At 48.1% G+C, this 14,276-nt stretch overlaps 1 protein-coding gene across 1 annotated transcript in view; it reads left to right on the top strand.

Annotated features, from left to right (window-relative positions):
* Positions 1 to 872: 872 nt before the first annotated feature.
* Positions 873 to 14,276, top strand: part of ABHD12 (abhydrolase domain containing 12, lysophospholipase) — a 51,495-nt gene continuing 38,091 nt past the window's right edge. The window contains exon 1 of the mRNA XM_073339952.1: positions 873 to 1,142. Within this exon, the coding sequence (XP_073196053.1) occupies positions 991 to 1,142 (152 nt within the window). The 5' untranslated portion in view covers positions 873 to 990. The remainder of the gene's footprint in view (positions 1,143 to 14,276) is intronic.

Below are 14,276 nucleotides of genomic sequence, written 5' to 3'. Positions count from 1 at the left end.
TTTATTGTATAGTTTGTGGGTAGTGAATCCTATAATATTACAGAGAGATTTTTCATTACAGTTTTCACTGACTCATAAAATATTCTAATTTTTTTCTTTTTGGGTGAAACTTCCCAGACTTCATTTCAGTCTAAAGGTGATGTGTGTGTGGGGGGGGTGGACAGAAAGAAAGAGACTTCACAGAGACCTCTTCCCAGAGTTTTGAGGTTTGACAAGGGTATTTTTTTTGCGGGTGGGGGAACAGTTGGACCTGATCAGCTGAATTTTCTGAAAATTCAGGCCCAGGGTTGAAGTCAGGGGGGCTCAGTATTTAGGGAGGGATGCTGTGATTTTCCTCCTCAGAAGGGTTGATGTATGATTTAAGTAGGAGAGGCATGAGGAAAGCGGCCTGCTCTGGACAATGTGGGGGTGTCGTCACGCCTGCAAACCCCCCATTGCACGGCCCTGGCAGGGAAACGTGGGTGCCAAGGAGGGCTGAAGAACCCTGGGTTGACATTTTCTCTTCTGGTGGTCTCCGTAGCTGCCCTGTGGGAGGGGCAGGGAGGGTAGGGGTGGCCACACGCGGTGCAGGGGGGGCAGGTCTGGGGGGGGGGGAGGGGAGGGGATGGAAGAGCAGCCTGCGTTGCCCCACGTGCCCAGACCCGGGAAGGGATCTTCCCTCGCGCTGCCTGTGGAGGCCTAGATACCACCCCCACAGTGCCCGCTTGCCCCCACTCAAGATGGCCGCCGTGGGCTTGTGCCCGCTTGCCCCCACTCAAGATGGCCGCCGTGGGCTCGCTAGCCATCTTTGGTGTGGGCAGGAGAAGCTGGGGCCACCCCCTGCGCCCCTAGCGACGGGCCGTGCCGTCACGTGGTCTCCCCGCCGCCTCTGATTGGCGGGGGCGGGCCGCGGCCTCGCCGCTGCCGGTGCGATGTAGGGAAGGGCCGGGGCTGAGCTCGGGGACAGGAGCCGCCGCCCCCGGTGCTGCCGGCGAGAGACGGGGCCGCGGGATGAGAAAGCGGAACGAGGCCGTCACGCTGGAGCACGAGCGCCCCGCCGGCCCGCCCGAGCCGGGCTGCAGCCTGAGGCGCGGCCTGCGCCTGGCCGGCGCCGCGAGCGCGCGGCCCCCCGGGGAGCCGGCCATGAAGCGGCCGCTCGGCAGGTGAGGGCGGCCCCGCGTCCCTGCGGCGCCCCGGGCGAGCCCGGCCCCGGCGGCCCCCTGGTGGCGAGCCTGAGCCGAACCCCGCATCACCTGCCGCGGGGGCCGGGGAGTCCCAGGCCGGGCCGCTGCGGAGCCGGCGGGCCCCGGGGATGGGCGGGTACCGGGCTGCGGCTGGGGGCGCAGGGGCCCTTGCCCCCGGGGTCCGTTTATAAACCCCCGCGCTCGGGCGGACTCCGGCCTGGCCGGGCTCTGCTGCCTGGGGGCGCGTCCCCCTCCTTCCCCCCCCCCGCCGCGCGCCCCTTGGGGCGCGTCCCCCTCCTTCCCCCCCCCCGCCGCGCGCCCCTTGGGGCGCGTCCCCCTCCTTCCCCCCCCCCCGCCGCGCGCCCCTTGGGGCGCGTCCCCCTCCTTCCCCCCCCCCCCGCCGCGCGCCCCTTGGGGCGTCCCCCTCCTTCCCCCCCCCCCGCCGCGCGCCCCTTGGGGCGTCCCCCTCCTTCCCCCCCCCCCCGCCGCGCGCCCCTTGGGGCGCGTCCCCCTCCTTCCCCCCCCCCCCCCGCCGCGCGCCCCTTGGGGCGCGTCCCCCTCCTTCCCCCCCCCCCGCCGCGCGCCCCTTGGGGCGCGTCCCCCTCCTTCCCCCCCCCCCCCCCGCCGCGCGCCCCTTGGGGCGCGTCCCCCTCCTTCCCCCCCCCCCCCCGCCGCGCGCCCCTTGGGGCGCGTCCCCCTCCTTCCCCCCCCCCCCGCCGCGCGCCCCTTGGGGCGCGTCCCCCTCCTTCCCCCCCCCCCCCGCCGCGCGCCCCTTGGGGCGCGTCCCCCTCCCTCCCCCCCCCCCCCCCGCCGCGCGCCCCTTGGGGCGTCCCCCTCCTTCCCCCCCCCCGCCGCGCGCCCCTTGGGGCGTCCCCCTCCTTCCCCCCCCCCCCCGCCGCGCGCCCCTTGGGGCGCGTCCCCCTCCCTCCCCCCCCCGCCGCGCGCCCCTTGGGGCGTCCCCCTCCTTCCCCCCCCCCGCCGCGCGCCCCTTGGGGCGTCCCCCTCCTTCCCCCCCCCCCCCGCCGCGCGCCCCTTGGGGCGTCCCCCCCCCGCGTCTCTCCGCGGCCGCCAGTGGCCGGACCCGCGCTGGGAGTCTCCTCCCAAAAGCCGAGGCCTGTCGGGGAGCAGGGCGATGGCGATCTGTCGGAAGAAGCCCGGACCTCCCCGAGAAAGGGGATGGTTTTCTACCAGCTGACCCGCGCTCAGGGAGTGGGTGGCCGGGGGGGAAAGGGTTGGTGCTGTTGTTGAGTTCTGGGAGTGAAAGAAAATAAACCGGTTGAGAGTCATCCTTCCCAAAGGCATAGCCACGCGCCACACAGTCCATATGGAAAAATACCACTGCAAAGTGAGGTTTTTGTATTATGTCTACGAACAAACAGATCTTCCTGATCTCCCCCGCAAAAGGGGTGAAGTGCAATGCTGTCCTGTAATAGGCAATACGCTTATCAATGAGAACTTTATTGATGCATCTTTTCCCTTCAGTTTATCTTTTGTAAATGCCCAAAGGTATTTTATAATTGAGACAAGAACTTTGTGGTTTGGGTTGCTGCAGCCAGATTGTATTTATGAAGGATAAAACCACCCTGTAAAACGTTGAGTGCCTCTTGGAATCCTACAGATTATCCTTCTCTTCTGTTGCCTAATTACCAGATAAAGTTTTCATTTATCTATTTTAAAAAGTTATTTTTGTTTAGTCATTTCTCTGTACTGAGGCAAGCTTTTGTGCTGTTTCTGCAAATTTTGGTTTGAACACTGTCGATGAAAGAGGTCTTAAAAGAGAAAATACTTATTGGTAGCATTTTTGCTTAAATTTATGACCTACAGCTAACAGGTGGAGCTGCTGTCAACACTGTGGTACATTAGCACAAGTATTTGATGATGGAGGATGGCATTCATTTGATCTTGCTTCGGATTGAATAACTGCACAGTTGATCAGCTTCCCTTAGTTTTCTATTTGTGTAACAATTTTCAAATCTAATCTATGTCTGAATAGATTACTTTAAAAACAAGTGTTGCTGGAATTGACCTGTCATTTATTTAAGTCTGGTTTTGGTGACTCTCTAAAACAGGACATTCTGGGGCAACATCTGGGAGATTAAAAAAAATAGTTTTTTATTGCATTACCTATTAAATAATACAGTATTGTTAATTGATATTCATTTTTTTCTGGGCTCAAATTGTCAATGTACTGTAATGTTTATACTATACAGATTAATTTATATAAATTGTTTTGGAGAGGGATGTTGAAGGAAACTGCAAGTTTTGGCAGCTGGATGGGGGACATTTAAGGTTTCTGGAATCTAGAAAGGTGTGTCAGACAGTTTGGTATTGTGGGATAAGCATATTAGCAGTATGTTCCTGATTAAGTAGTCATCGGTGAAATAGTTCATGACCACCAAAATGTTAGTGATAGATTTCGGAGTCAGAATGATTTTGGAGGAGAATGGGGAAGTCTGCATTTCTCAGAATTCTTGTCTTGGGCCTGGTCTATACTAGAGTTAGGTTGAAGGAAGCCGCCTTAAGTTGACCTGTTAATGTATGTGTCCACAATACTGGGTCCTTTATGCCGACTTAAATTGCCTCTAATGTCAACTTCTGTAATCCACCTCTGCGAGAGGCGCCGCGCTTAATTAGATTTTCATGGGTCGACTGTGAGGTAGTGCAGACGCAGCATTGTGTAATTCGACTTAATTGGCCTCTAGGTGGTGTACCACAATGCTCGTCTGTGACCGCTCTGGAGATCATTCTCAACTCTGCTGCACTGCAGCCAGGTACACAGGAAACAGACCCTCCCCTGCTAAAGCCCCGGGAATTTTTGATTTCCCATTTCCTGTTTGATCAGCATTGGGAATGTGCCAGCTTGAACACAGCTGATCATGGAGACTACACGCCCCAAATGCGCTCCAGCCTGGTCTGCAGAGGACGTGATGGATCTCATTGCTGTGTGGGGAGAAGAGTCTGTGGAGACAGAGCTCCAATCCAACAGAAGAAACACTGCGATCTATGCGAAGATCGCTCGTGGAATGAGGGAGAAGGGCTACATGAGGGACGGACAGCAGTGCAGCGTGAACATAAAAGAACTTCGCCAAGCGTACCAGAAGGCAAGGGAGGCAAACAGTCATTCTGGTGCTGAACCCCTCACATGCCAGTTTTACAGCGAGCTGCATGCGATTCTTGGGGGTGACCTTACCGGTACCCCCACAAGCAACGTGGACACCTCACAGGTGTGACTCTAGGACAACAGGGAGAACGATATGGTGGATGAGAAGGAGGAGGAGAATGGGAGACAGGCGAGTGGTGGATCCAGTCTCCCTAAGAGCCAGGAAATATTTTTAACCCTGGAGCCCTGTGGGTCGTAGGACATCATGGTGGCTGACTGTGATGTCGGGGAAGGCACCTCTGGGGAGTGTACAGTTACAATCAAAGTCCAATTAAACTTTAGCGGGCACACACGTTCTGTGGTATTGCATGTTTACTGTGAAGAAAAAGCAAAGTTCTGTGGTTCTCAGTTTACGAGAGGCTGCTCCAGCTACGCCCCCGGAAAAGACTTTTTATGTGGACTGGGATAGCTTGGGAATCCTCCATCTCTAGGAAACTTTCATGGAGGTACTCTGCAATACTTTGCAGAAGGTTTCTGGGCAGGGCAGTCTTATTTCTTGGACATTTTCCCACACAACTGCTGAATTAATTCGCTGGCATCATTGTGGTAACAGCATAGCAATATAAGGACCAGCATCTCCTTCCTTTTTGCCTCTGTTACTCTCAGGAGACTGATTTCCCCTAGGTGACCCTATGTGATACGGGGGAAGTTCTCATTAAAAGTGCGCTTACAAGAATAGGGCGGGGAAGCATGTAGACCCACCCCACCCCCCACATTCCGGATCGCCAAACCACACGGCCGCTAATGTGCCTTTACTATGCTCGGCATAGGTCAGTAAGTAATTTAATGGCTGATATTCTCACCACCTGTGAGATTCCGTAATTTGGGAGTGAAAACGTTCCCCCCTCCGCCCTGTTTGTAAACAGCTTCCTTTGGTGCTATGGGAAGGGGCAATTGTTCGACTAGCTACCTCTGCTCCCAACATGAGCATGCCATAAACTTCATTAAAAGTGTGGTCACCTATGACTCAGGGTCGTGGTGGGGGCGCTACTCGCCATGGCTGGCACAGTGAACCGTTGCGGGTTCTGATTATGGCTTGCACCTAGTGAAATAAGTTTTGTTAATGAAAATGTCCTTGCTATGGAAACATTTTATGCATGTACAATGGTACCTTTTTTCCCATGACTGACAGCTGGAAATGTATCCTTTGGCGTGTCATCAACATCTGAAAGCCAACTTTAGCTGATTAGAAGGAGGAAAAAGAGAACGCGGGAGGACATGTTCACCGAGATAATGAACGCCTCCGGGACAGCTGACACAGAACTGAGAGAATGGAGGATTTCATTGTCTGAGAAGTTAGACGTGGACATGGAGAGCAGAAAAGCTTCCCGTGAGTGTGCGGTGCAGGATGAGATGCTTCGGATTATGTGGGACCAATCAGACATTGAGGAGTCTGGGTGAACTGCAGGAACAGAAGCAGGAGAGTAGAGACCCTGGTGGTCAGCCAGCATCACCTGGTGCAGAATCCCCCTACCCCAAGCGTTCCATGAAGTGTGGGCAAAAAGTCCATTATCCCTTTCACTTAACTCAGGGGTAGGGTACAAGGAACAGAAGGCGCCCATTCACGGACCTTTGATGGTCTAGAATGTGGTGTTATGTTACACTGCTGAAAATGTTTCTCCTGTTCCAGCTTCATAACCCCTTTTCCCCAAAGCTAACTTTTTTTGTTCTCCCTCTTTATTTATGTTTGCTAAATAAAGTAAATGGATTTGAGAAATAAATGTTATTTATTGAATAGAAGCAGTGGGCGTTGGCATGGGGTTGGCTTTACAGGGACCATGATACAAGCCCAGGTGAAGCTTTGGGAATACACAATGCAGACAAGCAGCTCACATAACTGTGACTTATTATTGAAACGGCTTTTCAAAGCCTTGTGGATATGCAGCGCTCCTTGCTATACTCTTCTTATTGCCCTGGTGTCTGGCTGCTCAAAAATGGCTGCCATGTGATCTGCCTCAATTGTCCACTCCTGTGGAAAATTCCCCCCTTTTTTTCCACAGACATTATGGAGCAGGCAGCTATAACCATGCGGATTTTCTCTTCACTGAGGTCCAACCTTGTTAAGTTCTCCAGCATCCTTTCAAACAACCAAAGGCACATTCAACCACCGTTTTGCACTTGCTGATCCTATAGTCGAGCCGTTCCTTGCTGCTATCCAGACAGCCGGTGTATGGCTTCATGAGCTATGCGAGCAAGGGGTAGGTTGTGTCCCCCAGGATAACTACAGGCATCTCAATGTCATCAGTGTTCATTTTGTGGTCTGGAAGGAAAGTCCCAGATTGCAGCTTTTTGAACAGACCCCAGTTCCTAAAGATGTGCCCATCATGAACCTTTCCCGACCATCCTACGTTGATGTTGGTGAAACGCCCCCTGTGATTCACCAGCGCTTGCAGCACCATTGAAAAGAATCCCTTTCGGTTTTATGTACTCTTTGGCAAGGTGGTCTGGTGCCAAGATGGGGATATGTGTGCCATCTATTGCCCCACCGCAATTAGGGAACCCCATCGCGGCAAAACCATCCACTATGTCCTGCACATTTATCAGACTCACTGCCCTTCACAGCAGAAGTCAATTAATGACCCTGCACACTTGAAGCACAGCAGCTCCCATGGTTGATTTACCTACTCCAAATTAATTCCCTACTGCCCAGTAACTGTCTGGCAGTGCAAGCTTCCAAATAGTGATCTCTACTCGCTTCTCCACTGTCAGAGCAGCTCTCATTTTTGTGTTGCTGAACTGCAGGGCAGGGGAAAGCTCTGCACAGAGTTCCTGGAAGGTGGCCTTCCACATTCGAAAGTTCTGCAGCCACTGCTCGTCATCCCAGACCTGCAAAACGGTGCAGTCCCACCAGTCAGTGCTTGTTTCATGGGGCCAGAAATGGCACTCAACAGAGTGCAGCTGCTCTGTGACTGCCAGCAGCAACTCTGAATTGTTTTTGTTTTGTTTTTTTCCAATGGCTTGCAGCAGGGCTGCTTGCAGGACATCGCTATGTTCCGCGTGGTGGACCCTACTTTGGCTCTGGAGGTACTGCAAGAGAAGGCGCGAGGTGTTTGAGATGCTCACGGCAAGAGTGCACAACTGAGAAAGCTCTGTGCTTCTGGGGTTATGGCATATGCATAGGGTTTTAAGGCACGAAAACCACGGGGTTGTTTGCCACTGATATGAGGGAGGGAGGACAGTGCATCATGGGATGCCGACGCAATGTTCCCATTCTCCCCTGCGACAGTGTTTTGGTCCCATGAGGCATTGCACAAACTTCCCAAAACACACTACAGCAAGTTGCACGTTAGCATAGCTACCCATGATGCACTGTTTTGTGCATTGATGCAGGCGTTGCTAGTGAGGACATATTCCATCGAGATAATGAGTGTGGTGTGGTCACACGCGATCGACTTAATTAACTGGGAGGCTTGAGGTCGAATTAGTCTACTTAATTTTGTAGTGTAGGCAAGCCCTTAGTCTGTCTGCAGACTCAGAAAAACAATACGTTGGTTAGACTAAGTTAATGTTTTTAACCTTTCTTGCATAAACACTAAAGATCTTTACTTTTAAAATAATAGCTTAGACTGTTGCTCAACTCTGCAGCGAAGGGTGACCCTGTGGCTGATCCTATGATTCTGGAATGCACTAGACTGTGACGGTCATGCCAGTTGTGTGTGTTTACAGTGCTAGTGAATGGTGACTTCAAAGTAGTAGCAGAGTGTTAGCCTGGGCTTCCCAAACAGGATTCTCTGCATTTAAGGTTGCTCAAGTGCACGTCTTCAGAGCAACATAAGCACTAAACAGCAAAGTAATCATAAATTTAGGTAACATTTGCAGAATACAGTACCAATCTACAAGGAGTAGCCTACCACCATCAGTATGTTAGATCACACTAGTAACGTTTCTGTCCCTCTGTTTCAGTTCATGCTGCCACCCAGTGTGCATACATCCCAGAATGGAGAATCACACTGAAGTGCACAAACACCTGTTTAATTAGCTATTTTGTTGTAGCATATTATGAGTATACATTTGAAAATGGTTGTGTACTTTTGGATAAGATTTGTGTGGTTTGGTTGTATATTGTAGTTGTGACTTTTTTTAGTGGTAATGTAGATGTTGCTTTTCAGAAGGTAAGAAATAAGTGTATGGAATCAGTGCTTGAATTCTTTGTCTGGTATATGGAAATACTAAAACTCTAAATATTATACAGTCACATTTTCAGAAATGTTCACTAATTTTATGGACCTCCAATTCCTGTGTTCCTACCTTGAGAAATTTTCAGCCTTTCTGAAAATCAATCAGTTTCTTCTCAGTTCAGGCACAAAAAATTAGTGAATGATTTTGAAAACAGTAGCCATAATTATTAAATATAGCATTGGAACATTCAGGTGTAGGTTGTGCTATGCTCTGAGTTCTTGGTATCTCTCTATGTACAAAAGGTCTCATAATTTTAACTTTAAGATCTAAACTACTTCCACTGCTGGCTGGTTTAAAAGCAGGATCTTCAAGACTGCTGAAGATTGGTATGTTACAAAACAATTTTTGTCCCCACCCCTTTAAAAATGTAAATAACACTGATAAAGCAATATAGTGATAACTTACAAAGTGTGGACTTGATTCTTCTGAATCCAAATTGTATTGGAGATTAGAAACAATTTTAGAAGTGTTAAGCAAAAGCACCACTTAATTTTAAACCATCAGAAATCAAAGAAATGTTATGCTTTTAAAATGGTCACTTGATTCTCTTGTCAAATATCCTTCTCTGTTGTTCCTTTATTTTGTTTTTATTAGGATGGTAATTTCAGAGTGCTTCCTGTCTGAGTTAATAATCAGAACCTGAGCTTAATAAATGGTTGAGGAATTTCACTTGGGTGGTAATCTTATTGTGGGCTAATAGGAAGGCCTTTAACTTAATATTATCAAATCTTAATTTAAAAAATAAGATTAAAAAATGCTACAATTGCTTCCTCCCGTACCCCAACCAAAATTGTCTGTCAAACTGCTGAAATAAATATATAAAATATATTTTTAAACAATTGCCTTTCCTCTCTTCTCTCCTCCCTTGTTTCTCAAATGTGGGGAACAGTGTGTGAGAGAGACCCAGAATGACTAATACAAAAATTGTTCGTAAAGGAAACTTACACCCTGTGGGATGCATTCCTTCAGTGTAAATAACTGTCTTTAGCTTCTGTTTCATGATTATTTCTGATGTAGATACATTCTAATAATGAGTGGACACCACATATGTGTGAACTTTGGGATTGAAGTGAAGGATATTTGAGCGAGGTGTCACATCCTGTTGCACTTATCATAATTGGAAGGCGGAAAGGGCATTCTTCATCCATCCCTCACTCCCAGTTCTCTTCCTTATGAATGGTATTTGGGAAACAGGTATCAGTGGTCATTTGGCCAAAATTTCGACAATTTAGTTTTGTACTACCCTCTGATTTTCTTTTTCAAAGCTTTGTGTAATTTGAGTATTTAAAATGACATTGGCAACTTGAATTTTTTGGAGCAGACTAATTTAACATTAATTTTTCTGATAATACTTCTAAATTTTTAAATTTAAAAAAAATTAAAGGCTTTTCAGGTTCCCTCTCCTGTGTTTGTGAGGGTCTTTTGGGTGGGTCTAAAAGCAATGCCTCTAAACAGGCATGGGCCACACCCTCTCCCCCTTCTTTTTATGTATATGCTTGCCTTTTGCCTCTTCAGTTTCAGCTTTACTGCTGCTACTAGGAAACACCCTCTTGCTGAGCCGGGGGAAGAACACACACATGAGCTCTCTCCAGAACAGGGCATGAGTAATATTGTCAAGTTAGTTTGTAGGACAGAAAGTGCAAATGACCATCAACAAAGCTGTGCCACTGATTATACATGGTGCTGTCAAATACAGAGTAAACAAACTGGAAATATTTTTTTTCTTTCATGTAGAGTTGTTAGGTGTTTCTTGTGACATAGTAAGTATAATGTTTTCAGATGGAAACAGGATTTTCAAGTTAAATGTTTAATTGTTGACACCAGCTACATAAGTGCATCTCTTTTGAACTGTGACTGCTTTTAAGATCAGCACATACTTTACTCCTGGGGGAATTCTGCACCACTGCGCAATGCAGAATTTTGCAGAAATTAACATTGTGCACGCAGCATTTCCTTTCTCCCACAGAAATGTGCTGCTGTACCCGGCAGAGCCCAGCTCATGCATAGAAGACACTGCCAACGGGGGGAGGACGGAAGAGGGAGGGAGCTAAAGGGTTCCTGACAGCTGCAGTTCCCAGCATGCCCTGAGGGAAGGAGACAGCAACGCGCAGGAAACTCCATGCAAGCCTGGGACTGAGCATCAGGCTGTTTCTCCCTCTGGATCCCTGGGCTCTGGGGGTGAGGGGGATGAGTGTTTTGGCAAGGGGGGGGCCCTGCAGCTGGGCTCTGGGGGAGAGGGGGTGCAGGTGCTTGGCCCCCCGGCTGGGCTCTGGGAGGGGGAAAGGGGGCAGAGAAACAGGAACTGGGTTGTCATAGGGGAACTTCCTACTTCTGGGGGAATTTTTGTGTGTGTCTGTATTGTTAGACGTACTTGCTGACAGGTATTTTGAAATAAAAAAAATAATTGAAACTGGCCTAATTATTTAGCATTATTTTGACAAATAACATTTGCAGAATTTTAAAATATCGTGCACAGAATTTTTAATTTTTTGGCACAGAATGTCCCCAGGAGTAATACTTCTCCAATACGTTCATCTGGAGGGGTGATGAGTGCCCATTAAGGCTGAGATTCAGGTATGCCCTTTCTCCTTTAAGGTTCCTTCTAACTCTCATATCAGTGAATCTTCACCAAAGTATTACTGACCTATTTTCTTGTTTTGTTTTCCTCAAACTCTTCTAAAAATTTGGGATTAAACTAAAGAGGGGTAATTTCAGGGGCATTTGGTTTTGTTTTGGTGAAATTTGGGCTTATAAGGGGAAAATTGACCAGAATAACTATTCTATAATAACGCCTTGTGTGGACGCTCTTGTTCCAGAATAAGTCTCCACAGGGGGAGTTATTCCAGAACAGCTATAACACTTTAAATACACCCTGCCTTATTGTGGAGTAAGTTCCTCATGTAGACAAGCCTTAACTCTTCATCAAGTATGGAAGAGCTTCTGTAAGAGGGCTTGAAAAATCCACTTACAAGTTGCGAGTAGGAAACTTTTTTTCTCCCTGGAGGAAGGGCAGCCTAAGCCGCCATCAGCTGCAGAACTAGCTTTCACTTAGAAACAAATCCAAGTCCTCTTCCATAATCTTCTGGCACTTAAAGTTATGAAAAAAGCTTTCCAAACATGAATAAAAGCTATGTTGTTTGCTAAAGCTTGTGACAGACAGCTATCCAGTGTTACTGTTGTTCAGAGCTTTCCTGCGTCCCAGCAGAGTTAAAATAAAATGCTCTGGTTAATTTCACAGCTGATTTGGCAGTAGTAAAGCTTAAAATCATGTCAGTTTTGTTCTGCTGCTGTTTATGAAAGATGTGAACATCAGCAGAGACGGTCACTGGAGCTGTTGATGGGTTTGTAAGGGCTTAAATGGAAGCTGGAGTACTGGTAAATTGGTGGGGGCGGGGAAGGGGAGAGAGGGAAGGTATCTTACTGGAGAAGAAAGTACATTCTTCATTCCAGCTACCAGAGTTGGGCTTAAATTTATTAGACACTTACTAGCCAAAGGACAGTGCTCGCAGGCAGGGTCTGGGGCAATCTCTTGGCAGAAATGCCAGCATCCTTCCTTTTCCTAGCACTTGAACATGCATGTGCTGGACTTTTGTTGTCTCTGAACCTTGGTAATGGTAGATGGGCCTCTGACTAATCAGTGTTTGGTTAATATTTTAAAATGTATTCTTTGATATTAAAGCTTTGTTTACAACACACAAACTAGGGAAATGAAATCTAGATGGAGCTACTATAAGCTGGGTGCAAAACTGGTTGGAAAATGGTTCTTAGAGAGTAGTTATCAGTGGTTCACAGTCATACTGGAAGGACATAACAAGCGGATTCCTGCAGGGATCAGTTCTGAGTCCGGTTCTGTTCAATATCTTCATCAATGATTTAGATAATGGCATAGAGAGTACATTTATAGAGTTTATAGAGAGAGTACATTTATAGAGTTCTCTGGAGAGGGTCCAGAGAAGAGCAACAAAAATGATTAACAGTCTAGAAAACACGACCTCTGAGGGAAGATTGAAAAAATTGGGTTTGTTTAGTCTGGAAAAGAGAAGACTGAGAGGGGACATAACAGTTTTCAAGTACGTAAAAGGTTGTTACAAGGAGGAGGGAGAAACATTGTTTTCCTTAACCTCTGAGGATAGGACAAGAAGCAATGGGCTTAAATTGCAGCAAGGGAGGTTTATGTTGGACATTAGGAAAAACTTCCTAACTGTCAGGGTGGTTGAGCACTGGAATAAATTGCCTCGGGAGGTGGAATCTTCATCTTTGGAGATTTTTAAGAGCAGGTTAGACAAACACCTGTCAGGAATGGTCTAGATAATACTTAGCCCTGCCATGAGTGCAGGGGACTGGACTAGATGACCTCTCAAAGTCCCTTCCAGTCCTAGGGTTCTATGGATGTGTGAGAATTCTGGCTTCAGGTAAGGAAAATATGAAAAGCAGGAGCAGATGAACTTTCCTGGTTTTTAAAAATAAAATAATCCTATGTTGGAAGGCTTTGAGCGCTGGCAGCTCTGTAAGTTAGCCATATGTTTGCTATTTAGTTGGCTTTGCAGCCTTTAAGAACATGTGCTTGTCAGTTGTTTCAAAGCCTGACTTGTAAACAAGTCAGTTGCAAAGGGTATCTGAACTACTTTCTGAAAGTAGTCAGTCAGCTGACTTACAGTCTATGTAATATTTTGGCACCATTTAGTATTCTTGCTGACCTGAATGGGTAGAACCTGTAGGCAGCAGCTGTACCTCGGGGGAGGAGTCAAAGCAATAGCATTACACTTCTTTTTAGATGCTGAGCATAATGTATTTCCTCTTTTTCCTATGGGAGTTCTGCTTGAGGTGTACATGCACCTCTCGCTAGCCCTTGAGTGGAGATTTCTAGCTAGCAGTGTCCATTTGGCCTGCATATACATCCTATGTCGTCTTGTGGCAGACACTGATACTACATAGGAGTGTGCGGACAAACAGTCCTCAGTTCCTTCTCTACTGCCTTGGCCTGAGATGCAACTCTAGCGTGTCTTCCTAGCGCATACTCTGCCTTCTGTTTTTATTGCAGTTAGTTGTAGGTTAGTGTTTAGAATAGTGAGTTCATTTTAGGTGAGAGAATTTTTCCCCCCCACTTTTCACTTTGGGAGACTTGTCTGATCCTGGCAGGCATGCCTGGTTTGTCGGGCTTCAGACATTGCCTGTCTTGTCAGGAGGCTATACCAGTAAGCAACGGGCACTGGTTGCCTCGTCGAGGTGTTTTTTTTAGAGTGCTGCATCTGTGCAGTTTCTGCGCACTAAGTGGCTTGGCAGTGTGTACGCCTCGGGAGTTACCGCGCGCAAAGCTGCTTTAATGTGCAGAAACTTGCCAGTGTAGATGGGGCCGAAGAGAGTCAGCTCCAAAAAAGACCAGGTCCCCATCAAGGTCCTCTGTCTCTGAGGTTACTGTTGGAAGAATAGTAAGAGGCCATTATAGCTCCATTAGCAGCTCGTTAATGACCTATGGATAAAGTGCTAAGGAAGAGTACAAAAGAATAGCACAAGCATGTAGCGACAAAATCAGAAAGGCTAAGGCACAAAATGAGTTACACCTGGTAAGAGACAAGAAAGACGATAAGAAGAGATTCTTTAATTACATTAGGAGCAAGAGAAAGGAAGGAAAGTGTAGGCCCTCTATTTAGTGGGGAGAAGGAGATCTGATGACATCAAGAAGGCTGAGGCGTTTAATGCCTGTTTTGCTTCAGCCTTCACTAAAAAGGTTAACAGTGACCAGATACTCAACACAATTAATATTAACGAGGGGA

This window comes from Lepidochelys kempii, chromosome 3, assembly GCF_965140265.1.
Source record: "Lepidochelys kempii isolate rLepKem1 chromosome 3, rLepKem1.hap2, whole genome shotgun sequence".
Classification (NCBI taxonomy): domain Eukaryota; kingdom Metazoa; phylum Chordata; order Testudines; family Cheloniidae; genus Lepidochelys; species Lepidochelys kempii.
This window is presented reverse-complemented; position numbering and strand designations above follow the sequence as displayed.